The 14,528-nt window shown below is 43.7% G+C and overlaps 1 protein-coding gene across 2 annotated transcripts in view; it reads right to left on the bottom strand.

The window, feature by feature from the left end:
• Nucleotides 1–14,528, bottom strand: part of GABRA3 (gamma-aminobutyric acid type A receptor subunit alpha3) — a 292,154-nt gene that overhangs the window by 38,154 nt on the left and 239,472 nt on the right. The window contains exon 10 of one of the 2 annotated variants that reach the window (XM_070290575.1): nucleotides 10,682–12,985. The exons of the other annotated variant lie outside the window; for it this stretch is intronic. Coding sequence (XP_070146676.1) covers nucleotides 12,650–12,985 — 336 coding nt within the window. The 3' untranslated portion in view covers nucleotides 10,682–12,649. Of the gene's footprint in view, nucleotides 1–10,681; nucleotides 12,986–14,528 lie in introns of those variants that run through there. 2 annotated transcript variants of the gene reach the window in all.

Genomic DNA, 14,528 nt, shown 5'->3' with positions numbered 1-14,528 from the left:
TGGGCTCTCTTTTCTCACTGAAGAAACTATAGGCTCAAGAGAGACCTCTCTGCATGGTGCTGCATTGGCCTAGGGGAGGGGAATGCCATCACTCCTTTTCTCTTTCAAATGTAGTCTGTCTTGGCCTCCGTGATACAGGGGTTGCAGTCACCCTCACTGCTATGTTCCAGGGTTCTCTCAGTGGGTGTCTTCCCCATAAATAGTTTTTGGATGCTCTTCTCATGACATGGGGAGAAGACAGGAATGAATTCTTTGTCACCACCTTGGTGACTTCACTCTCAGTAACAGTGTTTAGATTAGGTTTATTCCCTACTTGTGAGTAGCAATAAAGGATTCCAATGATCTTCCATGGGCAGTGGCTTATATAATCCAGTGTTCCGTGGAAAAGTTTTCTTATAATATTTATATTACAGACATTAAGTGACTTGCCCAAGGTAAGACAGCTGAGACAGTGGTATCAGTTCAGTCACTCAGTCATGTCCAACTCTTTGCAACCCCATGGACTGCAGCATGCCAGGCCTCCCTGTCCATCACCAACTCTCAGAGTTTACTCAAACTCATGTCCATTGAGTCAGTGATGCCATCCAACCATCTCATCCTCTGTCATCCCCTTCTGCTCCCACCTTCAATCTTTCCCAGCATCAGGGTCTTTTCAAATGAGTCAGCTCTTCGCATCAGGTGGCCAAAGTATTAGAGTTTTAGCTTCAACATCAGTCCTTCTAATGAATATTCAGGACTGATTACTTTTAGGATTGACTGGTTGGATCTCCTGGCACAGATCTGAGACAGACCCGTGTTTGAGCATCTCCTGTGGAGGTATGGGTCAATGGTGGTCTGCCGCAGGGACAGAGGCTATGGGTGCAGCAGACTTGGGTATGGCATAAGCCCTCTTGGAGGAGGTCACCATTAACCCTACCATATTGCTGCCAGAACTTACACAGGACTGGGAAATAGACTCTCGGAGGGCACAACAGAACCTTGTGCACCAGAACCCAGATGAAAGGAGCAATCACCCACAGGAGACTGTCCTGGACTCACCTGTGGGTGTCCAGGGGTCTCTGGTGGAGGTGTGGGCCAATGGTGGCCTGCTGCAGGGTTGGAGGTACTGAGTGTAGCAGTACATGCATGGGATCTTTTGAGGGAGGTCACCATTATCCTCATTCAGTTCAGTTCAGTTCCGTTCAGTCGCTCAGTCCTGTCTGACTCTTTGCCTCCACCATAGTTTGGTCCCAGGTATATAGCAGGGATTCATGGGGTTCTCAAGGCCATCCCCATAGAAAAGAAATGCAAAAAAGCAAAATGGCTGTCTGAAGAGGCCTTACAAATAGCTGTGAAAAGAAGAAAAGTGAAAAGCAAAGGAGAAAAGGAAAGATACTCCCAATTGAATGCAGAGTTCCAAAGAATAGCAAGGAGAGATAAGAAAGCCTTCCTCAGTGATCAATGCAAAGGAATAGAGGAAAACAACAGAATGGGAAAGACTAGAGATCTCTTCAAAAAAATTAGAGATACCAAGGGAACATTTCATGCAAAGATGGGCACAATAAAGGATAGAAATCGTCTGGACCTAACAGAAGCAGAAGATATTAAGAAGAGGTGGCAAGAATACACAGAAGAACTGTACAAAAAGAGCTTCATGACCAAGATAATCATAATGGGGTGATCACTCACCTAGAGCCAGACATCCTGAAATGTGAAGTCAAGTGGGCCTTAGAAAGCATCACTACAAACAAAGCTAGTGGAGGTGATGGAATTCCAGTTGAGCTGTTTCAAATCCTGGAAGATAATGCCGTGAAAGTGCTGCACTCAATATGCCAGCACATTTGGAAAACTCGGCAGTGGCCATAGGACTGGAAAAGGTCAGTTTTCATTCCAATCCCAAGGAAAGGCAATGCCAAAGAATGCTCAAACTACCGCACAGTTGCACTCATCTCACATGCTAGTAAAGTAATGCTCAAAATTCTCCAAGCCAGGCGTCAGCAATACATGAACCGTGAACTTCCAGATGTTCAAGCTGGATATAGAAAAGGCAGAGGAACCAGAGATCAAATTGCCAACATCCACTGGATCATATAAAAAGCAAGAGAGTTCCAGGAAAACATCTATTTCTGCTTTATTGACGATGCCAAAGCCTTTGTGTGGATCACAATAAACTGGAAAATTCTGAAGGAGATGGGAATACCAGACCACCTGACCTGCCTCTTGAGAAATCTGTATGCAGGTCAGGAAGCAACAGTTAGAACTGGACATGGAACAACAGACTGGTTCCAAATAGGAAAAGGAGTACATCAAGGCTGTATATTGTCACCCTGCTTATTTAACTTATATGCAGAGTACATCATGAGAAACACTGGGCTGGAAGAAGCACAAGCTGGAATCAAGATTGCTGAGAGAAATATCAATAACCTCAATCATATCATTAATATGCAGATGACACCACCCTTATGGCAGAAAGTGAAGAGAAACTAAAAAGCCTCTTGATGAAAGTGAAAGAGGAGAGTGAAAAAGTTGGCTTAAAGCTCAACATTCAGAAAACAAAGATCATGGCATCTGGTCACATCACTTCATGGGAAATAGAAGGGGAAACAGTGGAAAAAGTGTCAGACTTTATTTTTTGGGGCTCCAAAATCACTGCAGATGGTGATTGCAGCCATGAAATTAAAAGACACTTACTCCTTGGAAGGAAAGTTATGACCAACCTAGATAGCATATTGAAAAGCAGAGACATTACTTTGCCAACAAAGGTCCATCTAGTCAAGGCTATGGTTTTTCCAGTAGTCATGTATGGATGTGAGAGTTGGACTGTGAAGAAAGTTGAGTACCAAAGAGTTGATACTTTTGAACTGTGGTGTTGGAGAAGACTCTTGACAGTCCCTTGGACTGCAAGGAGGTCCACCCAGTCCATTCTAAAGGAGATCAGTCCTGGATGTTCATTGGAAGGACTGATGTTGAAGCTGAAACTCCAATACTTTGGCCACCTCATGCGAAGAGTTGACTCATAAGAAAAGACCCTGATTCTGGGAGGGATTGGGGGAAGGAGGTGAAGGGGATGACAGAGGATGAGATGGCTAGATGGCATCACTGACTCTATGGACATGAGTTTGAGTAGACTTCGGGAGTTGATGATGGACGGGGAGGCCTGGCGTGCTGCGATTCTTAGGGTCACAAAGAGTGGGACACAACTGAGAAACTGAACTGAAATAAACTAGCAGGGAGGGGATACAGCTCCACCCATCAACAGAAAATTGGATTAAAGATCTACTGAGCATGGCCCCACCCATCAGACTAAGACCCAGTTTCTCCCTTAGTGTCTCCCACCTGGAAACTTCCATAAGCCTCTTACCATTCTCCATCAGAGGGTAGACAGACTGAAAACCACAATCACAGAAAACTAACCAATCTAATCACATGGACCACAGCCTTCTCTAACTCAATGAGACTATGAGCCATGGCGTGTAGGGCCACCTGAGATGGGTGGGTTATGGTGGAGAGTGCTGAAAAGATGTGGTCCACTGGAGAAGGGAATGGCAAACCACTCCAGTGTTCTTGCCTTGAGAAACCCAAGAGCAGTATGAAAAAGCAAAAAGATAGGACACTGAAAGATGAACTCCCCAGGTCGGTAGGTGCCCAATATGCTACTGGAGATCAGTGGAGAATAACTCCAGAAAGAATAAAGAGATGGAGCCAAAGCAAAAACAACATCCTGTTGTGGATATGACTGGTGATGGAAGAAAGGTCCGATGCTATAAAGAGCAATATTGCATAGGAACTTGGAATGTTAGGTGCTTGGATCAAGGCAAGGTGGTAGTGGTTGAACAGGAGATGGCAAGAGTGAACATCAACATTCTAGGAATGAGTGAACTAAGATGGACTGGCATGGGTGAATTTAACTCAGATGACCGTTAAATCTACTACTGTGGGCAAGAATCCCTTAGAAAAAAACGCTGTAGCCATCATAGTCAACAAGAGTCTGAATGCATTACTTGGATGCAATCTCAAAAACGACAGGATGATCTCTGTTCATTTCCAAAGCAAACCATTCAATATCATGGTAATCCAAGTCTATGCCCTAACCCGTAATGCTGAAGAAGCTGAAGTTGAAGGGTTCTATGAAGACCTACAAGACCTTCTAGAACTAACACTCAAAAAAGATGTCCTTTTCATTATAGAGGACTGGAAGTATGAAGTCCAGAAACACCTGGATTAACAGGCAAATTTGGCCTTGGAGTACAGAATGGGACAGTACAAAGCCTAATAGATTTTTGCCAAGAAAGCACAGTGATCGTAGCAAACACCCTCTTCCAACAACACAAGAGAAGACTCTACACATGGACATCACCAGATGGTCAACACCAAAATCAGATTGATTATATTCTTTTCAGCCCAAGATGGAGAAGCTCTATACAGTCAGCAAAAACAAGACCAGGGACTGACTGTGGCTCGGATCATGAACTCCTTATTGCCAAATTCAGACTTAAATTGAAGAAAGTGGGGAAAACCACTCGACCATTCAAGTATGACCTAAATCAAATCCCTAACTATTATACAGTGGAAGTGAGAAATAGATTTAAGGGACTAGATCTGATAGACAGAGTGCCTGATGAACTATGGACAGAGGTTCGTGACATTGTTCAGGAGACAGGGAGAAAGACCATCCCCAAGAGACAGTGATATAAGCCAGATTAGAACTCAGTGTTCTTGCTTCTGAGTTGCTATGTCTATTTACCATTCACATTTGCTCTAACCACTAGCAGCTTTTCCTGCAGGCACGTTGGTATCTCATTCTTCTCATGCATTTGGGTGGGGACCAGTCTCAATAAAAGTCACTCACATGGCCACATATTAATACTTATAAGAGGAGATGGTCATCTACCAAAGATTCAGCCCATGCTGAATTTATCATCATAACTCGTTCAATAGGACTATAGCATAGACAAGACCAAAAACCAAAGTGCCTAGAACAGATTCCCAGCTGAATTACCACCGACTATAGCACCATTCTGAGCACCATTTCCTATTGACTTTAACCTTGAGGGGACCTGCTGGTACCATAGAAACCTGGAAAAATTGGCTACAGGTCATCATAGGAGACTGGCTCAGTATGGATGTGGCTTGAGGAGATTAGACAGTTTCAGGGTCGGTAGCATCTGCCCCTCACATGAGTATGCAGAGAAGGTGGTGATTAATAAGACCTTGGATTTCTCTGAATTATACTATTTCTATTAGTTGTTCACTAGCTCTCTGTCAACAGACATTCATTGAACTTCCTTTGTTCTCCTCTCATTAAGAGGCAGGGAAGGGACTGGTATGATGCAAGGTTAGATATGCATTTCAGGAAGGGGATCCAGTAAAGTGTACAAAGATTATAGAGCTCCTACCAAACATAACACCTGCAGGCATTAAAGCTCCATCTGCTAGAATACAGAGTCCTAAACCCCCATGAAGGCCACACCATGGTTGTCCTGAGACTTTAATATAGCTGAGTGGCCTACAACAGGACCTAGCAGTGTTAATTTTATTCTTCATGAACTTATGTTAACTTCATGTGACCGTTTAATGATCTAAGAAATGGTCTGTAGGTTTTGAAATACTGTGAATAAATGTGCCTGTTGTGTAGGAAAGCTGGAGTGTGGTTACATGGATGGGAAATGCTAAGACTCTGGGTCTTTAGGAAGTTGGCCTAGAATGGAGCCATCAAGCCTATGGGCCAACAAGTGGCTATTCCCAAATCAGTTCACATGTGCTGCTAATATCTTTGTCTATAGAAGCCAACTTCCTGGGATCACAAGTCACAAGATGGTGGCATGCAACCAGGTTCTCAGGCAGATGATAGGTTGTGGCCCCTCACAACCACCTCTTAAGTCCAGAACCACCATACTCACCATCCATCCTACTGGGTAGAACGCCTGGAAAGTTAGGACAAATAAATTTTGGCCATATACCCCATTATGGTCTCTGCCACTTTTGGGTCTTTGTACATTCAGGTTGAATGTCCTTCTCCTTTTTGCTGGACAAATTCTGAATCATCCCTTAAAGTCCAGCTCAGAAGTTATTTGATTCAATAAATATTTTCCTGAGTTTACACTATGGTGTTGACTCTACACTGTGGTGTAAATGGGCAGCTCTTCCTAACAGAGCTTAGGGTAGTAGGAGATTGCAATGAAATGTAGTGAATATGGGGATAGTGAGAGCAACAGAGTAGAGTGGAAGCAAGCACACAGCTTTTTTTAACATGGAGAACGAGGCATGAGAGACATGACCTTTCCAGTGAGAACTGAAGGATAAGTAGCAATTAGCCAGGTCAAGGCAGAAAGGGAAGAAACATTCTAGACTTAGGAAACACCCTGCACAAAGGTCCTGAGACATACTAGTACTTGATGTTCAGTTGATATGGCTGATGCATTGTGAGTGAGTTAGGCATTGTGGTAACAGGAGGCTGAATAGGACTTTTAAGGCCTGGGTTAGAGGCTGGATTTTATTTTAGATGCAGCAGGGTGCCATTGAAATGTATTAAACAGGCAAGTGATGTGACCTGATTTACAATTTAAAATGCTAGCTAGATAGTTATTTAGGTAAGAGACCATGATGGAAGGTTAGACTGGAGTTCTAGTTTGTAAGAGAAGACAAGGGGGTACAACATGGGATTTAAACTAGAGGCTGAGTACAAAAGACTGTCAGATGTGCTAGATATGGGGATGAGAGAGGTGTAAGTAACTCCTGCTAAATTTTTGACTTGAGCATCTAGTTGAATTATGCTTCTACTTATTGATAAAGGAATGTCCAAGGGAAAAAGTATGTGGGTTGAGGAATTAAAGAGTACTGCTTTTAACAGGTTAAATTTGATGTGAAAGAACTAGGCTAGAGATATTGACTTGGCAGTCATCATCATGAAGTAGATGTGGTGGTTTTCAAGCATGTCTGCAAATTGTTTGACACTCCTCCCATTAAGAGATGAGGTCTGTGCCCAAACTCTTGAATCGGGCCTGGCCTTAGTGACTCTGTTGTAACCAACAGAATGCAGCTACCCCTCATGTGAGGATGGCAGAAGCCATGTGGCTTCCTACCTGGTTCTCTTAGAACACTTGTACTCTGGAGGCCCCTTCTGGAGATGCTCCCTTTCAGGACCTAGTTGCCATGCTGTCAGAAGACATAAGGAAAGGCTATATATAGATGCTCTAGTTAACAGTACTAGTTGAACTGTCCTTCAACCATCACAACCCAGCTGCTAGACATGTGAATGAAGGACCCCACCCCATGGACTGGCACACAGAATGCCCTCCTCTTCTCATTTTAGGACTCTTTTTCCTCTTGAATAGGACAAGAACTGGGTAACTAATATGCCTTCATCTCACCACCAAATCCCCTGCCACATGGAGCTTGAAAGTAGATCCTCCATCCTCATGTTCCAGTCAGTTGGGTCACCCCCCACTCATTTAAGTATTCCCATCTGACATCCCAGGCATCACAGAATAGAGATAAGTCATGTGTTAGTTGCCCCGTCAACATTCCTGGCCCATGGGAATACTAAATGATTGTTGTTTGTGCTATTACATTTGGGGCTGGTTTGTTACACAACAAAAGATACTTGAAATATGTGATAACTGAAGCTATCAGGACAGATGAGATCATTCAGGGAGAGTGTATAGAGTGAGGAGACAAGAGAAAAAACACTGTAGGAAGGGATGGGAGAAGTTGAACAGGAAAAATAGAAACAGGTAGCAGGGAGGAAAATGCAAGGCTATTAGGAGACTGTGGTGTCATGGAAAGCAAAGAATCAAGTCATACTCAACAGTGTCAAGTGCTGCTGACAGGTCAAGTAAGATAACTAAAACATGCCTTTAAGTTTTAGTAACCAGGGCAGTGGTGACTCAGCAAGAACAGCTTCACTGAAAGAGGGTAACAGCATAGAATTCCTTTAGAAAAGAGGAGCTACATGAAGAATAAAAGAGGGACTGGCCTGAGACAGAGGAAGGCCACCTTTTGCCTGTCACAAGGGAAGGAAGAGATGGTGTGTGCAGATCCTATGAGTTCTGTTGAAGTTTAGGGAGTTCCCATCTAAGAGTTTCTGTTGTCCACTAAGCTGAACTTTGGGAAGAAAAAAAATGAAGACGGGGTGTTTCACGTTCCCAATCTGTACTCTTGGCATCCCTAGGGGCTCTTTGCCTGGTACCAGCACCTGCTTAATTTTGTCAAGGTAGGACCCAACTCTTCCCATGCCGGGACTAATGGTGGACCATTAATGGCACTGTGCATCATGATGCAGGACTCCACCACATGAAGCTCAGCCCAAGGATGAGGGTAGCAGTGGTAGTGGTAAGGAGGTCACTATTAAACCTGAGAGTTTGGCCCCTGCATTCCAATGTTTAGCCTCTTAGCTTCCTTGTTTGGTGTTTAATCAAAATCTTTTGAAGCTGCAAATCCATCTAGAGTTGCATGATAGGCAATCAAAGGATGGTGTTTCTGTTCCCCAGGTGGGCTGGGTGTGGGTGGGGGGAAGGGTGTGCCCAGGATTTGGTGACACTCAGGGCAGAGTGGACCACCAGGGAAGCTGCTAGAACATGTACGCTTACGTTGACTTGGCTCTCATCAGAACCCCAGTTTACTAATAGGGAAACTCTGAGCTCAGGGGAGAGACTTGTACAATTTCATGTAGCAACTGATATGGAATTGAGCCCTGACTGAAATTCAGGTGTTCATTCGTCTCAATGTTTTTCTCATAACATCAAATTGTTGGAGCTAAGGCAGAAGCAAGGTAGACAAGGCCCCCGTGCTCTGTGATGGAAAAGGTAGGAGGTTCTGGACAGTAGCTTGCATGGTCAACAAGGGCAGGTGCCTTTAGCCTCAGTGCAGTGGACGGTCACATGAATGATGTTTCCAGGGAAAAGGGAACCTGTGTAATTAGATGCTATTGAGACTGAAGAGAGATTCTTGCTCCAATTCTAGACCCCTTTGACAGAATCTTCCCCAATTCTTTCTTCCTCTTCCATTTCCCTTCTCATTCATTCCATCTCCTGCTAGACCTCTAGGAAGGAGTCAGACTTCCACAGGGCCTCCTTCCCAAGCTCAGTGTGAGAAGCCCTCTGAAGGGTATTATAACACAGATGCATCCTGGTGCCCAGTCATACCTTGCTCTCCTGCCCGCCATACTTTGGCACGAGGAACTAAAAGGTCATTACATGAACACCTCAGATTTAAAAGTCCATAGGAGAAAACAATTATTCAGTAGGGGGAAAAAAGCTATTTTAAGTGATAGTGTACGTTTATTAGCACTTGGATGCTGCTTTAGAGGGTTGTATATTGCATTTGTTTGCTTCCATCAGTCTCCACTGATCATGGTTTAGTTAGTCTCTTTTCCAACATCACCCTGCAGAACCCCCACCCCACCCCACATACCTCTCATCTAGGTTAGCATTTATTTATTCATAAATAAGGTTTTAGTTGCTCAGTCATGTCCAACTCTTGTGACTCCATGGACTGTAGCCCACCAGGCTCCTCTGAAGACTGAGGGCAAGAGGAGAAGCAGGTAACAGAGGATGAAATGGTTGGATGGCATCACTGACTCAATGGACATGGATTTGAGCAAACTCTGGGAGATAGTGTAGGACAGGGAAGCCTGGTGTGCTGCAGTCCATGAGGTTGCAAAAGAGTCGGACACGACTGAGAGACTGAACAACAACAATTCAAAAATACATATTAAGTGCCTACACTTTGTTAGACATTCTTGTAGTAGCCTCTAGAACTGCTAGGGGTATATCTCTGAAGCTCTTATTACCATAGGATTCTTCAAGTTCACAATATTGGTCCCAGTTTGGGGTAAGGTTTCAAGCTCTAGGGAACCTCAGCAACAGAATTACTGATGGGAACAGCTTCAGCTTTCCCATAAAACTCGGGGAATAGTTTTCAGAGGAAAACTGGTCTTAGAAGTTTCTCAAGGAAACAATACTTAAATATGGGTAGCAGGCAACTTTGCTAGGGAGCCTGTATCTCATGGTTGTTTGGGGGGTATGATTGAATTGGTCAAGGATTATGAAATTGCTATAGTATGATGGTATCAATCAGATGACCACATAGCTAGAACATGCACTGAGGGTCAAATTGTTTAAGTCTCTAGTCTTATTTCACCCAAAAAACCTTTTATATGACTCAAATGCTCTCCCAAGGAGATTTTCCCCATCCCTTAGAAGCCCAGTGATTTCTACAAGCACATCTCATAAGATTATTTCCCAGATTTTTCTTAACTCTGTAACAGATAAAGGTCACCATCTATTTCCCAACACATAGACTAACCAATTAGACACTTATTCTCTCTCTGCCTAGTAACTATTACCTGTAGAGAACTATTGCCTAAGGAAAATAATAATCACTGGAAAAGGGGGGAAGAAAGCCTTTTCAATTACAAAGAAAAGACCTTTCTCTTATTTCCTGGGAGTGGGTGAATTTAGTGGAGGAAGCACATACAAACATTTCCTTCTCTGTCATAAGACCCCTGAGTCAATCAAAGCAATCTTTTCACATGGGTTCCATTTTGGATTGCTATAACAGATCTCTTGTTCTTGGGATACCTTTTTTCCAGCATATTCCAACGGCGTTAAGTAAGGGTGGCACGAGAATAGGAGTGAAAGCCCAAAACAGACTATGGCTTGTGTTAGTCAAAGAGTGTCCACAAAAAGTTATTTAGCCTGAGTACAATTCAGAAAGAGTTTAATAAACAGCCACTAAACATTGCACCAAAGCATTTGGAAACACAGTTTCTACAGAGAGGTAAAGGTCAGGCTTCCATTCTAAATTCCTTAAGACAATCATGAACAAGACAATCATTAACAGCCCCACCCCCCACCCCCCATCCCCACATAGCCACGACACTACACTCTTATAGTCATGAATTTACCTACAGACACAGTCTTAGGAATAATGGGACTGGCATGCATTATCCCAGCAATGGCAAGGAAGCAGGATATGGGGGAAGGATGAGTGAAAAGGCAACCAGCAGCTAATGATAGATCCCTTAGGAGCACTGATCAGGGGTTGGGCAGGGAGAATCTCATTTTGGTACCTTCTGTGGCATTACTTAGGGGCTCCCGGATACTTTGGATTAGTGGCTGGGGCTGCCATCTTCATCTCATTCTCTTGAACCATGGCAACGAGAAGTGGTCTCCTTGGATAACACATTGTGACTTTCTAAAAATCTTTTTGGTGTCCAACCAAACTGCATTCAGGACCCAGCATGCCTGTTGAGATGGTGCAGATTCTGAGGTCTAGATGGACCTGGATTCTCAGTCCTATCTTCATGTTGGCCTTTGGAAAGGGGTCCATGATAGTTCTCTATTACAGACACTTGTAAGGAGCCTCGGTGAGTCATTCAAACATCTGAAACTGAGTTTGTCTACTTTATACAAAATTTACAATTATAACTGTCCCTTTTATTCATGCTAAGAACAAATGAGATAGAATCCTTTAAATAATATATTATCAAACTGGTAGTAAGGTTAATGATTTAATTGACTTAAAAGTAAACTAGACTCCAATTCATCCCTCTTAATATTGGCATCAAGAGAGGACCAGAGGTCCCTGACAAGTAGGAACAAAGTTCTTGGGCTAGGGTCTGGAGTGTGGAGGGTATGGAAAGAAGAACTTGACTTTCACCTGCCAGTAGCCCTCTTTTTCAAGCCAGTCTTCAAGCCTCAGCTACCACAAAGCCCAAATCTCTCACTCCATCCAGTATTTGATGAGTTGCCTTGGCCAGGAGATGACTTTCATATCTTTCTAATCTTTTAAAAAATTTAGGCATTTGATCTCATTTTGTTGCATATGTCCCTTCTTAGTATAAATTAAAACAAATACTTGATCCTTTTCTTAAAGAGTTTGTAGGCAGTAATGAGTCCAAGCTAAGCCATGTCCAGCTGGCTACAACAGGTTCAAAGGGCTTAAGAGAAAAGGGCTTTCTGGAGGAGAGATATACCAAAGAAGGTACTATTTTCCTGAGGGTCTAGACCTGGCAAGTATTCGTCATCTTGGTGCCAGGCTGACCTAACTGGTTCTATCTGTTTTGGCAATACATGGTAGACAGAGGTAAGCCTCAGTTGTCCACACTAACCTCTAAGCCAATAAAGGGGTTTCAGGCCATCTTCAGAGGTTAGCACTGGCTCCTGCCTTTGTTATCAATACTTATGCCTTGTGGGCCCTGTTGTGGGCAGGAGAGGTGGCAGGCAGGACCACTGGGGACCCAGGCTAGCTCCCTAGTGAGTCAGAATCATCTGATCTGGACAAGTCAACAATCCACCTTAGTCTGGACCTATCCAATAGCCAAGGCTCTCACTACAAGCTGTAGAGTCTCCTGTTGTTTCTGTAGTGGGCAGAGTGTAGTAAATTATACACCGTGCCCTCAGCTGAGGGAGACTGGCAGATTAAAATAAGCAACTGGACAAATGGCAGTGTTTGGCTCCAACTGGGACATACTCAGCAATGTTAGAGGGACAAGTAATTTTTTCTGTTATTGTTTCTTCATTGAGATTCCTAAATATTAACTGAGAGTCATGGCGTGGTAAGAGGATTATAAAAGAAGAATCCTGAAACACATGAGAGGAGCCCTGGGGTTTGGGTGCCTGGATGCTTCCTAGGGTATATAGTGCTCTGGTTGCAGCGCCACCACTATCTACTGTTTGCGGATCATGCCCTTGATAGCTGACTCCCGGTTGACATATGTAGCCCAATAGACCAGATTGAAAATGGCAAAGAGCACAGGAAAGATGATGCGGGAAATCTTGTCAACCTTGCTGACACTGTTGTAGGTCTTGGTCTCAGTCGGGATATCCTGCACATAGGTGGTCTTGGGTGAAGCAATGATTGTCGGGGTGGAGGAGGTGCTTGGAGCAGCGCCCTTGGAGATGGCAGAGAACTCAGTGTCCTTGGCCAGGTTGATGGGATAGGTGGTTCCCACGATGTTGAAAGTGGTGCTGGTTTTCTTGGTCGGGACTGCTGGTGTTTTCTTCTAAGGGCCAGAAAAAGTAGGGGAGAATGGGGGGACAAAAGGAAAGCTAATTAATTCACTATATAGAACACCTTCAAAGGCTGTGGGGAGGAGGAGACATGAGGGAAGTTAGGAAAGAGGGGCCATGAAGCCAATAGCACTGAGTAGCCAGCTTTGTACAAAGGAATAAATTGAAGATGACTTTGAAAACAAAATCTGCATCATCCTGGTTTACTAGCTATTGTGCCTTTGGCCAAGTGACTTCTCCCATTAGAGCTTTAGTTTCTTCATCTGTAAAATGAGGATCAAAATATTTGACAGGGTTGTTGAGAGGATCAGATGAAAGAATGGTGGTAGAAACAACTGGAAAACTGAAATCTTGTCATGTGTAGGATCCTATGCAATCATGTGACTTGACCCTCACAGTAACCATACAATGTAAGTGTGTGAGATTACTCCCATTTGGCAGATGAGAAAACTCAGCTTCAGACTGAGTGGCAGAGCCCACACTAGCCATCTGGGCTCCCAACTTTTAACCAGGGCTGCACTGTACTGTTCTATAGGTATGAGACACTGTTTGGTTACCCGAGACATAACTCCAAAAGGCTTCAACCATCAAGTGGCACATCTCCTGTGAGGAAGAGAGCTTGGTGAGTCTGAAAGTCATTTTGTCTTAAAGACATACATTCTATAGCATGTTAACATGCATCATTATAACCCTTCATGCAGGCAGGAGTTACAGCCTCTCTAGTTCAGTTCATTTCAGTCACTCAGTTGTGTCTGACTTTTTGCGACAGCCTCTCTAGGGAACTTCCGTCTGCTTCCCTCTGACAGCACAGGCAGGGATCCTGGGGGTTTGCTATGACTCAGATCTTTGTTTTTCCAGATTATTAAAAAAAAAAAAACTCAATGATATATAAGCATACACACATGTGCCCATTTGTTCTCACATATATGACTCATATATACATGGACCTTCCATGTAGAAAAGAGAAAAGGTGACAAAGCTCAGGCCTGGGTCAGAAGAGAGGCTGAGAAACAGGAGAGGCCAAAGGCAGTGGCTGAGGGCATAGTCTGAGTGCTGAGCTCATAGTGTTTACTGCCTCATTTCCCACTCTGGCCTTTTCTTCCTTTCATCCCCCTTTGTTTCTAGGGAAAAGTGGGTACAGATGAGCTTTGAAAATGCCCAAGAGTATTTGATGGAAAGTGATGACCAATGTGCTGCCCTGATTTCACATACCTCGAATTTTTCTTTCTCAACGTGCCTTTGCTTCCCAGCATCTGTTTTACTTCTTTGCACGTGTTTCCTTCCTGGATTTCTCTACTCCTGCCCTCTCCTACTGACCCCCTTTCTCCTAATCTATTTCCTTTCTTCTTTACTTCTGAGTTCCCCCCATTTTCTGACTTATTTTTCTTTAGACCACACTGCCATTGATCTTCCTGGTCCTAATAATAACTTTTGTCCAACAGCTGCTGAATATCTACTGGGCCAAGAACTATGCTAGATGTTTCAGGATAGGTTAAAAGTTAACCTTCAGGGAAGGTTAAAAGTTGTCTGTTTCAC

Source organism: Ovis canadensis, chromosome X (assembly GCF_042477335.2).
Source record: "Ovis canadensis isolate MfBH-ARS-UI-01 breed Bighorn chromosome X, ARS-UI_OviCan_v2, whole genome shotgun sequence".
NCBI lineage: Eukaryota > Metazoa > Chordata > Mammalia > Artiodactyla > Bovidae > Ovis > Ovis canadensis.
Note: the sequence above shows the minus strand (reverse complement) of the source record. Positions and strands in the feature narration are given on the sequence as shown.